Source organism: Pelmatolapia mariae, linkage group LG4, assembly GCF_036321145.2.
Source record: "Pelmatolapia mariae isolate MD_Pm_ZW linkage group LG4, Pm_UMD_F_2, whole genome shotgun sequence".
NCBI classification, from domain to species: Eukaryota; Metazoa; Chordata; class Actinopteri; order Cichliformes; family Cichlidae; genus Pelmatolapia; species Pelmatolapia mariae.
Genome location: NC_086230.1, coordinates 14,675,926 through 14,691,046, shown reverse-complemented (window position 1 = coordinate 14,691,046; position 15,121 = coordinate 14,675,926). Strand labels below are relative to the sequence as shown.

General features: G+C 41.2%; 1 protein-coding gene across 1 annotated transcript; it reads left to right on the top strand.

Annotated features, from left to right (window-relative positions):
• The first annotated feature begins 515 nt into the window (after positions 1-515).
• Positions 516-14,588, top strand: slc17a7a (solute carrier family 17 member 7a). Its single transcript, XM_063471615.1, has 13 exons — positions 516-651; positions 7,236-7,488; positions 8,356-8,474; positions 8,698-8,812; positions 8,902-8,989; positions 9,203-9,289; positions 9,504-9,646; positions 9,743-9,892; positions 10,073-10,205; positions 10,885-10,995; positions 11,568-11,695; positions 11,823-11,892; positions 11,977-14,588. The coding sequence occupies exons 1-13, from the start codon at positions 590-592 to the stop codon at positions 12,267-12,269; spliced, it is 1,752 nt and encodes a 583-aa protein (XP_063327685.1). The 5' UTR covers positions 516-589; the 3' UTR covers positions 12,270-14,588.
• The last annotated feature ends 533 nt before the right edge of the window (positions 14,589-15,121 follow it).

The window sequence follows — 15,121 nt, the reverse complement described above, 5'->3', positions numbered from 1 at the left end:
GAAAGATTAGAAAAAAGTCATTCAGATGTTAACATGCTAGGTGGCATTTCTTCTGGACATGGATTCAGCCTTATCCTAATCAAGGGGTCTTGAGCTTGAGGCTCCATCTTCAGTGTCTCCCTGTGGCGGTGACAAACACCCCAGATGAACATGAATTCAGATTTTCGTAGATTTTGGGACAAGGAACTTAATCCACGTGTGAGAAACCTGCTGAAAGAGTACTAAACTATCAGCCATGCTACTTTTTTTTACACCACACACACAAAACAGAGAAGACATCATATTCCACCATCTTATTTATTCATGTTTTCCTGCACTATCGCTAAGGGCAACAGTGAGTATCTGCTGTTTGGAATAAGCATAAACGAAATCTTTCCCAACTCGAGAGTCCATATCGACCACATCCCACAGCCCTTTACAAGAAAGCCCGGAGCCTGAAAGGCCTACACCTGTCGGAGCGGAGGGGGCGGTGAAGGAGGGATTTGTACTCGATAGAGAGAGAGAGAGAGAGAGAGAGAGACGCGCGCTCGGGCAGGACAGGAGGGCGCGCGGGACATCAGCACACCGGCCTGGTCAAGGAGCTGCAAAGATGGAGATCCGACCAGACAGGTTTAAGGCGGTCGCGGGCAAAACTTTGGGGAAAATTCACAGGTACACTGATATTTCAAATGTTATCAACTCACCCCGGATTTGTGCGCGTTTTTACGCTTTTTTTCTTGCAACACAGATCAGTGCTGTTGGTGGCGGTGCTGTTGGTGCGCCCGTCATCTCTCTCCTCCAAGCAGTAATTTTTAACACTAAAAAAGTTGGTTCTTTATTCATTTTAATTGTAGAGGAATGTGTTGGGTTTAACCCTTCACAAAAATAGCGACAGAAGTCCGCGTTTGCGCAGTAGGGAGTTTTGATTATCACAAGTGAGAGGAGAAGTGTTTTATAAGGGATGAAATCCATAATATTTTGAATAATTTGGTTTATTAGGAGGAAAAAACATGACACACTGTCGTCGCTGTAACAGAAGCCCATAACGGGTACTCCATAGTGTTACAGAAGTTGGCAGTGAAAGAAAACGAGTGTTTGTTCTTTCTTTCTTTCTTTCTTTGTGGTTTGATGCTTTATTGCATTTATGCTTTTTTATTGTTTGCGCTTTTGTTCGATGTTGTGAGATTCGATCCGGCTCAAAGTGGTGTTGGAGAGAAGAAGAAAGTCTGGTTACATAATGTTTCCGTGCGTTATTGGCACGACCTGGCTGAATGAAAGCGCTGGCCAGATAAAACCGGAAAGTCTAAATCTTTAGTTTCCCGGTATAAATTACATTTCTTGCGCTCCAAATTGTTTTTGCCGTATGTTTTTTTCCTTTTAAATGATCCTTTTAAAAGATTTGCAGTTTTTTGTTTGTTTGATCGTCTTAAAGCGAAAGATGGATTTCATTTTAATTGTTATGGAAACGTGTTTTGGATTATACTGAATGAATGAAATGAATAGAAACGACTGAAATACGGTGTGAATTTCTAAAGCTTTTTAATATTTCAGGCTGAGTTTTGAGTTTTGAGTGACAGACATATAAACTGTTATTTTAATAATCACCTGCGTGATAAAACACGCAAAACCTTGTGGACCCGTTTCCTTGAAACTGTGTTTTTCCCCATTTATTTTTTTCCTACCTGACAATACAAACCAAATGATTATTGGTTGTTGCCATCAATTAAGAAAATTATATGTAGGTTAATTGAGACTGAAAATAATTGTTAGTTGCACCAATAAATAAGAAAGGTCGATATAAAAAAGACAACTATGTCACTGCTGCAGCCTGTATGGTACTTAGTTTATGTCTTTGGGGGTGCATGCAGGTACGTATTTTAAAAAAGAAAAGAAAGCTTCATAATCCTCTCTGATTATGAACATTTCAAAGTGCTGCATATGTGTAAATAAAGTACACATGAGTGTGAAAGTTGCTACACAGATTGATGTACTGACAATATTTCAGTTTAAAAAATAAATAAATAAAAAAAGGCAGATTAAAGACAATCATAGAACCTCATGCAATAACCATTGCTTTAAGCTTTGGCTCTCCCAGGATTTGAGGTAGCAACCAAACGTATAAATCCTGTCCTGAAATAGCCTGTTTTTGCAGTCCAGCTGTCGAGCCATGCAAATCCCTAAACTCTCCCCTCCCACTCATTCCATCCCATGCAAGCCATGTCACTTCCTCCAGCCACTGCCTCCTCCTCCTTCCTCCACCTTCTTCCCCATCCTCCATCCATTGAGACACCAGCAGCTTTCAGCCTACTGGGGTCTCTTAAATCAACACACACATGCCTGTCTCGTTTCTCTCTTACTGTTCCACACATGCGCATCACCGCCACAGCTGATTCCATGAGAGATGTGATGTGTTGGATTGGATTCAAGTTGACTTTAGTGGGCGTTTCCTCAGCTTAGCGTGACCTCGTGGTTTTACACGGTTGCATGTGTCAAGTGCAGCCAAAGAATAAGAGAGCAGTGTGTTATGGTTTTGTGTATGCGTGTGTGTATATAAACCTGTATATGTGTGAATGCGTGGTGAAACTTGGGCATCCCTGCATTGTGTAAGCAGACGAGTGTGTCTGCGTGCAATCTCACCACCTCACAGACAAAACCATGATCCCTCCTGATGAAAGCAGCCAGGAGTTCATCTATTATTTAAACATTTTCTCCATCAGAATGCATCTCCTGTTTCTATATTAAACTCCACTAGGTAAGCACAAACTTCAGCGCTGTAAGGTCACTCCACATCTCTGCTTACATTATTTGCTCTTTTATAACGTTTTCAGATGGATCTCCCAAATCCGGCTATTCTCATAGCTCTGCATAAAATATAATCACACAACTGCTTCTTGGTTTTAATTTGGGTTGTGTGCAAAAGTTAGTAATAGTACCCCAAAGACGCTATCATAAAAACGCCCTGCCTCAATTTATTAAAAGACTTTTAAATACATCTGCAGGATTGCTTGGCTACACAATGAGAGGCTGTGCTGTACTACATGCGAGGCAATACAGAATATGACAGGTAATCCATTTTTAATCCATCTTACTTGCAGTGGAGTGCATTTTTCAGCTACTACAGTTCAGTGTCATTGCAGAAGAGCTCTGAATAAAATTTTCAAATAACGGTGAAGCGAAAAGATAATTATTTGATATGTTTGCTTGTGGTGAAGCACAGGGAGGAAAGCATGCCATCATTTAATCCCAGCATTTAGCATTAGTTTTTGTATCATATGTAGGATGTCTTTGTCATGGATTTCCTGTTAGTCTTGATAAAGCTATGTCTAAGGAAAAAAGTAGGTTTAAGAGGTTCAAGTTTGAACACAAAAGGCAAAATCTTACAAGACACCAAGTCCACATTTGAGACACTTCTGTGTTTCCTATTCTTATCTTTTATCCGTTCATCTGTCTCTGTTATTTTGTGTGGAACATGGGCACAGGTTTGTGAAACAGTCTTCACAGATGACCAGAGATTCATCTACAATAGCTGTGCCACTTTGGAGAGTCAGCTGCAACGACTCAGCATGCCTGGTTTTTGGCAGCGATGCTGTCCATGCTGTCGGTTTCAGCATTTAGTGTCTGCTTCACTTGTTCAGTTTGTGAAGAAATATTTTAATGTAAGCTAATACGTGGTTCGATTATCATATTACGACCCCGTGCAGCTCATTGTTGAATTGTTGTTCTCTGGTGAATGTAGCGAGAAGTGTTGTGTGTGTGTTCGTTAGTGCGTGTGGAGACAGCACTCATACTGTGATTGAGTTATACTGTGTGAGTATTTAGATAATACGTCTATGAAGGTCACACGTGTAACTGTTAAACGTGTGTGTCTGTGTGTGTGTGTGTCAGCAGGAGAGAGAGAGAAAAAAGTGGTGTGACAGGATGGGGAGGAGGGTGTCTCCCTGGGTGACACAGTCCCACCGAGACCCAATCTGTTCACTTCAGGGAGAGCGAGAGGCTCGCAAAGGATGGGAGAGGAGGGGGGCAACAACAAAATCACTATTGAAACTACAAAGTGCTCAGAGAAAAAGTAAAAATCTAATCTTTAAGCTACTTTGCGTGCTCCAAAATGCTGAAATGAGGCAAAAAAAAGAAGAAAAATAAAAGAAAAGGAATAAAATCAAGGATCAATTTAAGCTCACAAATATGGAGAAATAATGACCAGGGTGTCTGGTGTTATATAATATTTTTACTCCCTCGCTGTCTCACTCTCAGTCTCGATCATCCTCATATGAGAGGATTACACCGAATACTCTGTGAATTGGTGATTTTAATACAGAGTCTAATAAAGGCCCCGAGTCACCTGAGAGTCGCTGTGATTTTATCAAAGCTGACAGAATATTACAGAATCAAAGAGTGTTTGCAAACACTCACAGTTTAGCATCAACTGTGTTTTATTTTTTTATTGTTTTAAGGAGTTTCATATAACATACTTTTAATATTTCTTGACATCAAAAATAATCAAATTTGTGTAACACCTTACACCAGTTAAACTCAGGAGGTATTGAAGTCTTCACGCTGGGGTTAAACAGGTTTTAGGACTTTGCTTCTTTTGTCTAGGTGAAAATCATGAGCTCGGTTTGAAGCGTGTGCCTCCACTGAGCCTGCTACTATTGTAATTATGATATTTCAGAGAGCCCCAGGTCGCAGGACTCCTGCCTGCTCATGCTCGCTTGCTCATTAATTGTTGACAGCTGAGACCAATCAGCTCCATCAGATGAGTGGAAGCTCGCAGTGTTGTGAACCTGTGTCTCTTCTTCAACACAGAGCTGGTAAATGTTACCAGTCAGCATGTTAAGAAGTAAGAAGTTTGTCTATAAGAATCTTTTAAGTCTTTGCTTCTAAGCTGGAAACTCCCTCGCTTCAGCTGTGTACACAAACACAGGGGGCGAGGCTGCCTTTTAGTGGAAAGCATCTGTAATTAACGACCATTTTTTGCTGTGGGGTAGCCTCGTTAGCTCTTAGCATATGGGCAGGTGTCAAGCTGCAATCTGTCTTGAGGTTTAATGAGGATTCTCCTGCAGCCTTCACCAACTATGAGGGAGGAGCTCCACGCAGGGGGACAAGTCAGCACATTTGTTTAGCAGCAGGAGCGTGAACAACTGATTCAACAAATTTATGTGCACGACTTTGCTTCTGTCGTGTGTCGCCCTTTTCAATGCTTCCAGGATTTGGTTGCAGTTTTTTTATTTTCTTGTATTTGATCCACTGGGATTTACACTGTAAACCACGTCCTTAGGTCAGGACGCTTTGTGTGAAAGATCAGCAATGAACACATGACGGTCCCATTTCCAAGTCAGTCAGATGGGCCATTCTATAAAAATGTAGACCATTAACTAACAGGTGAGGCACAACCTGAAATTTTGCTGCTTGACGCAAAAGCTGAAAAAGGCTTTCTGAGTTACAGAAGGACTAAAAAACATGACCAGCATGAACTCAACAGCGTGCCGTGATAGAGGGAGAAACGTGCTGAATCGTGCCCAGCAGAGTCAGTCTGTCCATCCATATTCATTTCCGGAAGTAAATCATTTTTGTAATCCTAATCTTAGTGTAGTGACAGATTAAGAGGGAGGGAGGGAGATGGGATGCAGCCTCTCTAATCTCTCACAAATTCCAAAAATGTTGCTTTCCATTGTGTTTTGTGTTTTCTACTGAAGAGTAGAATATTTCTTTATGTAGGCAGTTTTAATTATAGTCGTAATTGCACTGACCTGTCTTCTTGTCTTGCATTTTAGTTTGTTTTTGACAGATTGCATGGATGCATACCGAGATTATACAGAGTGTGCTGTGTGCAAATGGGGGAGGGAGTGGAATTCACACGCATAACTAAAAGAAATATAATGACAGCGGTGGATGACGATAGACGGATAAATGGTGGCAGATTGTGGTGTAAAAGCTGGAGTAAATAATTTATCTCCCTCAAAAAAAAGGGTCAATAATTAATCAGCATCAGAGGCTGACTTGTCTTGACTTTGCACACTTGCTTTCTAACCTTGTTTAAGCCCCGAACACCAATGAAACGCTTTCTTTAAAACACAACCATCGTCACCTCGCCAGTCTGACCCCCGTGTTGATTGTGCCTTTTTCTGTGCACGATTCTCCAGCTCACTGGCTAACTGGATCACCTCAATGGAAAGTGGATGGCTGACACATGATTGTGCTCTGCTGCGAACTCAAATATAACAGACAGTGAACACTGATATATACATTCACTGAAGAAAATGGTGACTTTGTGTAATGTATATCTGTAGGTGTTGTTTACTTAAATCTGATGGAAGTGTGTGTTTTTGTTGTGAGTATGGAGGTTGTAATATACAGATGGCTGCTCTCTGACTTCTCTGTATGACTTCTGTCTGGGGGGATGCTCGACATGTTGTTTTACAAAAATGGTCACACAAACTAAACAATAGCCTGGAAAACAAGCAGATCACCTCAGATGGGCTAAAACCGTGGGATTTTAAGCGGTTAAAAAACAAACAAACACATTTTAGACACTTGTGCTTAAATAGGTTTGCTTAAATTTTCATTACACCCCTGTCTTTGCAGCTCGGTAAATTGTAACTCCTTAAAAGCTAATTTTCTACAAAAGTTCCTTTTTTTAGTTTTAAACATAATGCTAATTTGTTAAGCAGGTTTGGCTGAATGATGTCATAAAAATGAAGGCATTTAGTGGTGAGGACACTATCAGAGTGAGAGGACCAGTAGGTTCCATTGGATCCTGAAACACAGACGACGCGGCTGTCGTAGCTCCTCGGCTTGTGACAGCTGCTTCCACACACTGGGACGCGTTGAGTCAGGCGTGACCCCGGTGTGGAGCATGATGTCAGCCTGGAGGAGTGCGTTTGTAGGAGGGAAAAGAGAGAGAGAGTGCAAAGTCTTTGCAGTGTAAAACATGCATGAAGAAAAGATGCAAACTCTTTGTCACAGTCTCAAAATAATCTGGTAACTCCAGGTGATGTCAGCATGGAAGTTGGAGACTTAACCTTTCATATCTCCTTTCTAAAGGAAGCTCACACTTTTGTGTTCCTGCTTTTTCTTGCAGTTTTACTTTGATTTGTTAGATCAGATCATCTGTGAGGCTAGGTATAAAGATCAGCGTTTAAAGATCAAAAACATCGATTTCATTGCAGCACATTATAATACACAGAATTTTGTCTTTTGCATCATTTTGTTCACTTTTACCCCAAAAGCCTAACACATATTCTGCTGTCTCCCATCAGGCTGATTGAGAAACGGCAGCCAAATGGAGAAACTATTGAGCTGTCGGCGGAGGGTCGTCCTGAGCTGGTGGAGGAGAAGGAGCTGCCTGTGGTGGACTGCACCTGCTTCGGCCTGCCCCGGCGGTACATCATCGCCATCCTGTCTGGCCTGGGCTTCTGCATCTCCTTTGGCATCAGGTGCAACCTAGGTGTGGCCATTGTAAGCATGGTCAATGATCATACTGTCTACAAAGGCAACAAGGAAGTACTTGTGGTGAGTAGCAGAAGAGAAATGAAAACTTCTGTGCCTTTATTGACCTACTTTATGAATTTGATATTAAGCCACATCTACAATAATTGTGTTGGAACACAGGCAACATGCAGTATTTTCACAGTACCAATCAAAGTTACTGTCTTATGTCTTTTTCTGTGGGATCACTTTAAATCTTCATTGGAATATACTGTTTGTTTGTATATGGGTCTTTTTGGCTGCTGTTACAACCAAATTTCCCCTTGTGGGACAATTAAAGGATTATTCTATTCTATTCTATTCTAATGGTTTATATTAATCACAGTATGCAGTGTGTTGTGTTGAGGCTATCCCTTTTACAATGTAGCTGGCTGGAGAATAATAAAATGTTGTAATTATGTAACTTTTTAAATGACTTGATAAGCCATAATAAGTAGTGTCATGTATTAGAGTATTAGACTATTCTAGGACATGCTTTAAACTGGGGAGTAAAGCTGAAAAGTTCTATAAAGGCATTTTGATGTTGGCATCATCTTCACTGCTGATAAACAAGCTTTACTTTGTGTAGTGATATCAAATTTTCTAAAGTCCTGCCGTCTAGGCCAGCTCTGTGCCACCTTGCCTTGGCTGTGGTTCAGGAGTTAAAACAGTTCATCTACCAATCGAAATGTTGTTAGTCGATTCCCCAGCTACTCAGGTCTGCACGTCGAAGTATCCTTGAGCAAGATACTAAACCATTGGTTCTATTTAATGTATATAGCAGGGACAGCCAACTTGTGGGCTTTGTGGTTGGGGATGATGGACCAGAGTTGCCCTTGACCTTAAGTTTTCAAGGTAATCTCCTCTGTTGTGAAGTGAGCTAAAGTCATATAATTTTTTTCTTCTCTCCAGGCTGCACAGTTCACCTGGGATCCAGAGACAGTGGGGATGATTCACGGCTCCTTCTTCTGGGGCTACATCGTCACACAAATCCCGGGTGGCTTTATATGTCAAAAATTTGCAGCAAACAGGTTAATATCTCCACATTTATGGTGTCAGATCTGTAGTCTGGACTACTTTTAACTGGTTGAATTTGCATACATGCTAGGTGTGGAAAAAAGAATCATTTGAATCAGAACAGTAAGAGGCAAAGCAGCTGAACCAGCATTCATAGAAAATGCCAGTCCTTTGTTACTATGTATTGGGGTTTTTTCATGTTCTGATGCCAGTGTTACTGTCCTTTGTGTTATTAAGAGTGTTCGGCTTTGCCATCGTGGCCACATCCACGCTCAACATGCTGATTCCATCTGCCGCTCGCTGCCATTACAGCTGCGTCATACTTGTCAGGATATGCCAGGGCCTTGTAGAGGTAAATATGAGTTTTTGTCCGCATCTGGACTCTGTGTAGGACTATTCCCACATGCACAGGTGTTTCCCTGACCGTATTCTATCCTTTAGGGCGTATCATACCCAGCCTGTCATGGGATCTGGGCCAAGTGGGCACCTCCTCTTGAGCGAAGTCGATTAGCCACGACAGCTTTTTGTGGTAATGTCAGCTTCCTGTCACCTCACAGATCAGTATCTACAATGTCTGCACAGGTTCTGTGGCTTTGAAGACACGTTTGTGATGAAACTGCTAGAAGTTCATTCAACGTTTAAGAGTTTAAAAAGACTATGATGCATCTAAAACATGTTGAGTGCAAGAAAGAAAGATATAAACAGGGTTTGTGCCTTCTTTGTGTGTGTGTTGTCTTAACAGGATCCTATGCTGGGGCAGTGGTGGCCATGCCTTTAGCTGGGATACTGGTGCAATACTCTGGGTGGCCTTCTGTATTTTATGTCTATGGTTAGTACCCTCATCCACAAATATGTGTTATGTTACTTTTATTACTATCTTTCTCACCAAGACTGCTCATGCAAATTTCCCTAAATGTCCACTATTTGATTCTCTTTAAATTTCCACAACTCCTTTTCATTCTCCTTCTCTCTCTAACTATTTTCTTAAATGTTCTCTTTGTCTCCTATGTCTGTGTCTTTCTTTCTCTCTCTCCCTCTCCCAGGCAGCTTTGGGATATTCTGGTATTTGTTTTGGATTTTGGTGTCATACGAGAGTCCTGCAGCCCATCCCACCATCACACCAGAGGAGAGGAAATACATTGAAGATGCGATCGGAGAGTCTGCATCATTTCTCAATCCCCTTCAAGTACGTGTATTTAGACCCATGCACTTGGCTGAGTCTGCAGTTCTTAATTGGTGGAGTTGGTGCATATCGTTAATATCTTATTACTTTTTGTGGTAGAAATTTAAAACCCCGTGGAGACACTTCTTCACCTCCATGCCAGTCTATGCCATTATTGTGGCCAACTTCTGCAGGAGCTGGACCTTCTACCTGCTGCTCATCAGCCAGCCGGCCTACTTTGAAGAAGTCTTTGGCTTTGAGATCAGCAAGGTAAGTTAGCATGGCATCCAAGCTGTAGGGTCAAAGCAAGTAAAACTGTAATTTTCCCACTTGGTCAGGACAAATTTGAACATCCCATCATCCTCCCTTCATTTTCCCCCAAAAAACACTATTTTTGCCTTTTTCACGCACATGTACACACTGTCTGCCTCTCCTATACATGACTTTCAGGTGGGCATAGTGTCAGCTTTGCCCCATCTGGTGATGACAATCATCGTGCCTATTGGGGGCCAGTTGGCTGACTACTTGAGAACCCACAACCTGATGTCCACCACCAACGTCAGGAAGCTCATGAACTGTGGAGGTGAGGCTATCAAACATAAGAGCATGGCTTATGGTTTATGAGCAGAAACTAAATAACTCTATACAGCTCTGGTGAACCGTCTTAGTTGGCCAACAGAGCCTATTAAATGGGTATAAGGGTACCATAATTCTCTGACTCTACAACTGTCATCTGACACTCCTCCCAGAGCACCCAGGCTCAGAAAACTGAAAAATTATTATTTCACTAAAACTTCATCCTATCATCAGCTGGAAATTGTAATAGCACTTCATTTTTGCTGCAGAAATGGCTGCAAAAAATTAAACAATTATTTCAGTACTTTCCATAATATTCTGACACATCACAGTGATTAAAGCTAAATTAGAAGCACTGCAAAAATAAATAAATAAATGTGTAAAGATGAACTTATTAATGATGCTGTAGTTCTCCTAAAATCAAACATATGAAACTATGCTGTCAGTTGTGGGGCATTTTGCAGCTTGCAGTTAGAATATTAAAAGTGCAGTAGCTGCCAGCATTAGAAGCAAATTAATATTTCAGCACAACTTAAAGGTCAAATCAGCGTGTGCATAAACACGTGTACAGCTTCAAACACTGAAAATTATGGCATATCGGCACTGTCTTGACCGTTACAACAGGGTTTGTTATTAATGTTCATAATTCCTTTGTGTTGATGTGGATTTCTTTGGAATTTCCGCAGGTTTTGGGATGGAAGCAACCCTCCTGCTTGTGGTGGGCTTCTCTCACACAAAGGGTATTGCCATCTCCTTCTTGGTCCTGGCGGTGGGATTCAGTGGATTTGCTATCTCAGGTAATCTATGTCCCAGGCCTCGTGGGGTGTGATAACCTGCTCAACCACTGAGCTAAACTGGTTCCTGTTAAAGTTTTAACTTAAAAGTATGAAAATGACACATTTTCTAGATTCTGTTGACATGTGTTGCCCTACTTACATTTTCCCAAATGTTTCCAACAATATTTAAAAACAAAGAAATCTGCACAATGGTTTATTTAATTTTGTTGTGTGTCATCTCCCCTTTAGTCATCCCAGCCATTGTTTTATAGTCACAGCACCTGGGAACTTTGCGGTCATAGAATCAACCACAAGCTCCTCTGTATAACAAAGTATACAGAGTGAAATTTGGGGCCATCTGTTTGATAGATGAAGCTTGGCTAAAATTGTGTCATGCAACAGGACAATGAACAGAAAATCTGCAACAGAATGGCAGATATTTCACACACAGACAGATATTAGATCATTAATTATATTATTATAAAACTGTTTGAAGTGAACGTCGTTAAGACAAAAATGCAATAAAAAAATGATATCATTTTTTCTATCCCCTAAGTGTAAAAATCATCCTGTGTTTTTGCTCTTTCACTCAGGGTTTAATGTCAATCACTTGGATATCGCGCCTCGATATGCCAGCATACTGATGGGCATTTCAAACGGAGTGGGAACATTATCTGGAATGGTGTGTCCTCTCATAGTTGGTGCCATGACCAAACACAAGGTGACTCATTCACGTGTATCATTAACAAAGCTGAGCATAAAGCTCAAGATATTTAATGAGTAAAGACACACCAAGGAGACTTGTTCTTGCTCTTTCTTATGCTAAAATACCTTTGGAATCATTTCAGACGCGTGAGGAGTGGCAGTACGTCTTCCTTATAGCCTCACTTGTTCATTATGGAGGAGTGGTTTTCTATGGTAGGACTTTGGCTCTACAGTGTTTTGCAAGGCATCTCTAAAATATCGCAGTTTCATTGCTGATCTGTGTTTTTTCTTCACTAGGAATCTTTGCATCAGGAGAAAAGCAGCCTTGGGCAGACATAGAGGACACAAGCGAGGAGAAGTGCGGTATAATCGACGAGGATGAACTGGCCAATGAAACAGAAGAGATGTACCGTGGAGGGGGGCAGTATGGAGCCATAAGCCAATCAGGGGCTGGTTTCAACGGTGGAGGAGGAGGAGGTGGAGCAGGGTCAGGATGGGTGACAGACTGGGATAAGTCTGAGGAGTATGTGCAGCCACCCGGATATAACTCCTACATGTACGGGGGAGAAGTGGAGAAGGAGCTCACATAGAAGACTGACGTGACACAAGTTTTAAAAAATAATAATAACAAGATAAAAAAAATGAAAGAGGAAGGGTGTTTCTGGAGAAAGACTGCAAGAGAGTCACTGAACAGACCTGCTGTGTGCTTCTTAAAATTTATAACAGCACATATCAAAAGAGTGGATCAGATTCATTCCACTGTAGGTGTGTGTGTGTGTGTGTGTGTGTGTGTGTGTGTGTGTGTGTGTGTGTGTGTGTGTGTGTGAGAGAGAGAGAGAGAGAGAGACAGAGAGACAGTGTGCGTGTGCAAGCATGTGCATGCAGAGTGTAAATATACACAAAAAAAATGATTTCATTTTCATCAGAACTCATCTTACATCCTGATCCTGATGCTCATTGTGATTGGTCAGGAGTTCTGTATCCGCAACTAGGAGATCCTGTGTGTGTGTGTGTGTGTGTGTGTGTGTGTGTGTGTGTGTGTGTGTGTGTGTGTGTGTGTGTGTGTGTGTGTGTGAGAGAGAGAGAGAGAGAGAGAGAGAGAGAGAGAGCGAGAGAGTTGTGGGCTTTTGCCTGTATAGCAACTTGCTGAAGCCACTGGGATTGTGTTGTTTTTAATTTTTTATGTGTGAGTCATGCATTTACTTTTATTTTGCTGGAAAAGCACCTTCAGAGCCTCAGTTTTAAAAACTTCACACTTCTATTCAATGCAGAATTCATCACCAAATCCAAGCTCTCAAAGCTCCCAGATAAACTAAACAGACGCCACCAGCCACGACGCCACTGAGTTTAACTTTCAAACTTCCTAATCAAAGTGAAAAGAAAAAAGGTGCTTAGGTGTTGTAAAGTCGTACGTAGATGAGTGTAAAGCTGTAAAACTTCCCTTCACCTGTGTGCTTGAGTTTGCCGCCTACAGTTTCTCACTGCATCTCATGTCCAGCCACGTTTACAGGTCACAGTCGCCAGTAATCATCTGACAATTCCCACTTTCTATTCAGTGTGTATAGTTGTCCCTTAGCTTGGTACATATTTATAACACTCCCAGGCCTCGCAGCACTTTCTGTTTATGCCTTTTCTTGTTTCTCTGGCAGCCTCTCCCTCCATTTTTCCTCCTTGTCTTATCCTTCTCTCAACATCAGTCGTGTTTGTGCGGGTAAATCCAAGCTTTTCAGATCGACTGTGTGTGTCTGTGTGTGTGTGTGACAGCAAGTGTGCTGTTGTGTTGGGTGCAGGTGCTGAAAGGTTGTGCAGTGAGCATATTTAATGGACACAGTGGTGCAGTACTGTGCCAGCCCTCATATTTTCCCTTTTACACACAAACACACACAGGGGGGCTAATTTCATGCGAGTGCACAGTGAATCGTGCAGACAGAGTTTGATAGGCGAACATTATTAGAGAATGTGTGAAGTTCAGCTTCACTTATATCCTGTAAGAGTAGAGAACCTCAGCTTCCTGCCTGTCAAGCGCACTGGCAGCTGGGAAATGGAGTACAGTCACATACAGGCGAGGTAATCTGCAGTCGTACTGGACTTGTGTACACACAGACACACACACACACAACTCCTGCATCTGTTCGTGCTGACAGACAGTACATCTGTTGGTGGTACTCAGTGGGTCACGTTTACGAGATAAAACTGCAGTGCTGGAATGTTTAAAAAGGACGTGTTTGATTCACTTGGGGGTTTAGTTTTTAAATGTGTTGCTATGTCGAATAATTACAAGAAAAAAAGTGCAAAAGGTCAATTGCCATTTTTTGAGTGAAAAGTCTTAAAGACGTGAATGATGATAACTGTGAACAAGTTCATTTTGTGCGTGTTGTATCAGTGTATCTTTGATCTGCTTTTTTCTTCTTTGTCTCAGTTTATGGCTGCTCCAATGTTTTCCTTCTCATCCTCAATGAAATGTGTGGTTATCTGGTGGGAATTGGTGTAAAACAATTTAAAAAGACAAGAAAAGATCTGTATTTAAAAATGCAAATATATGGAAAATATTTTATGTAAAAAAGTGTACATGTGAGATAACCTTGTGTATAATAAAATTCAAGCAATTTAAGATGATGTCACTATTTCAGTGCAATTGTGTCATCGGGATTTTATCACCTAAAACATGATGACGCATTAAAATGGTGTTGGTTTTTAGATTGTCGGTGCTTTGTCTTTCACTCTCTTTCTCTTTCTCTCGGAACAGATGGATGCAGGATTATCGCTGTGATTTTAGGCAAAGATTAGATAGGACAGCAGATGCACTCAGTGGGAGAGTGAGGGGGAAACATGGACGTCACAGACAAGGGAAGTGAGCATGATGGATCAGGCAGGGCCTGTCCACGCCTGTTTGTATGTGCGGTGCCGCTTCCTCTAAAGCGCTTGTAAATAAAAGAAAAAAAATCAACGATTGTCCGCAATAACGTATTTATTTTTGCTCTATTGAAAGAATTGAGTTCTCCATTTTTTATTCTTACAATCATAAAATCATTCTGTTTCCAACGGAGCTGAAATAATCTCCCCAAGCGATTTTCATCGTCATCTTTTAATAATTTAAAATCCACTCAGTCAGCGCCTTTATTAACGGTTCAGCTGGTTCTTTATTTTGAAAAGAATTTACCGGAAGTATTGCCTACATTGACATAACTCAAGGGTTTAAAAGTTGCTTTGAACACTAGAGGGCAGTAAAGATTCGTGATTTTTAATAATCAGGTCCAAAATTCTACAACCCTGACTCCAAAACAAAGGTTGGACTCTGTGTAAAATGTAAATGAAAAGTGAATGCAATGATTTGCAAATCTTATTTAAAAAAAATCTCATGTACCATTTTAACAAAAACAATAGGGCAATTTTGAATGCAGAATTTGCAAAAAGGTTGGGACAGGGCCGTGTTTACCCCCTC

Excerpts from the sequence above, each read along its gene's own strand:
- slc17a7a (XM_063471615.1), top strand. The coding sequence starts at position 590 with ATGGAGATCCGACCAGACAGGTTTAAGGCGGTCGCGGGCAAAACTTTG. Across the intron at positions 8,475-8,697 it reads CAAAAATTTGCAGCAAACAG|AGTGTTCGGCTTTGCCATCG; the intron begins GTTAATATCTCC and ends TGTGTTATTAAG. Across the intron at positions 8,990-9,202 it reads AGCCACGACAGCTTTTTGTG|GATCCTATGCTGGGGCAGTG; the intron begins GTAATGTCAGCT and ends TTGTCTTAACAG.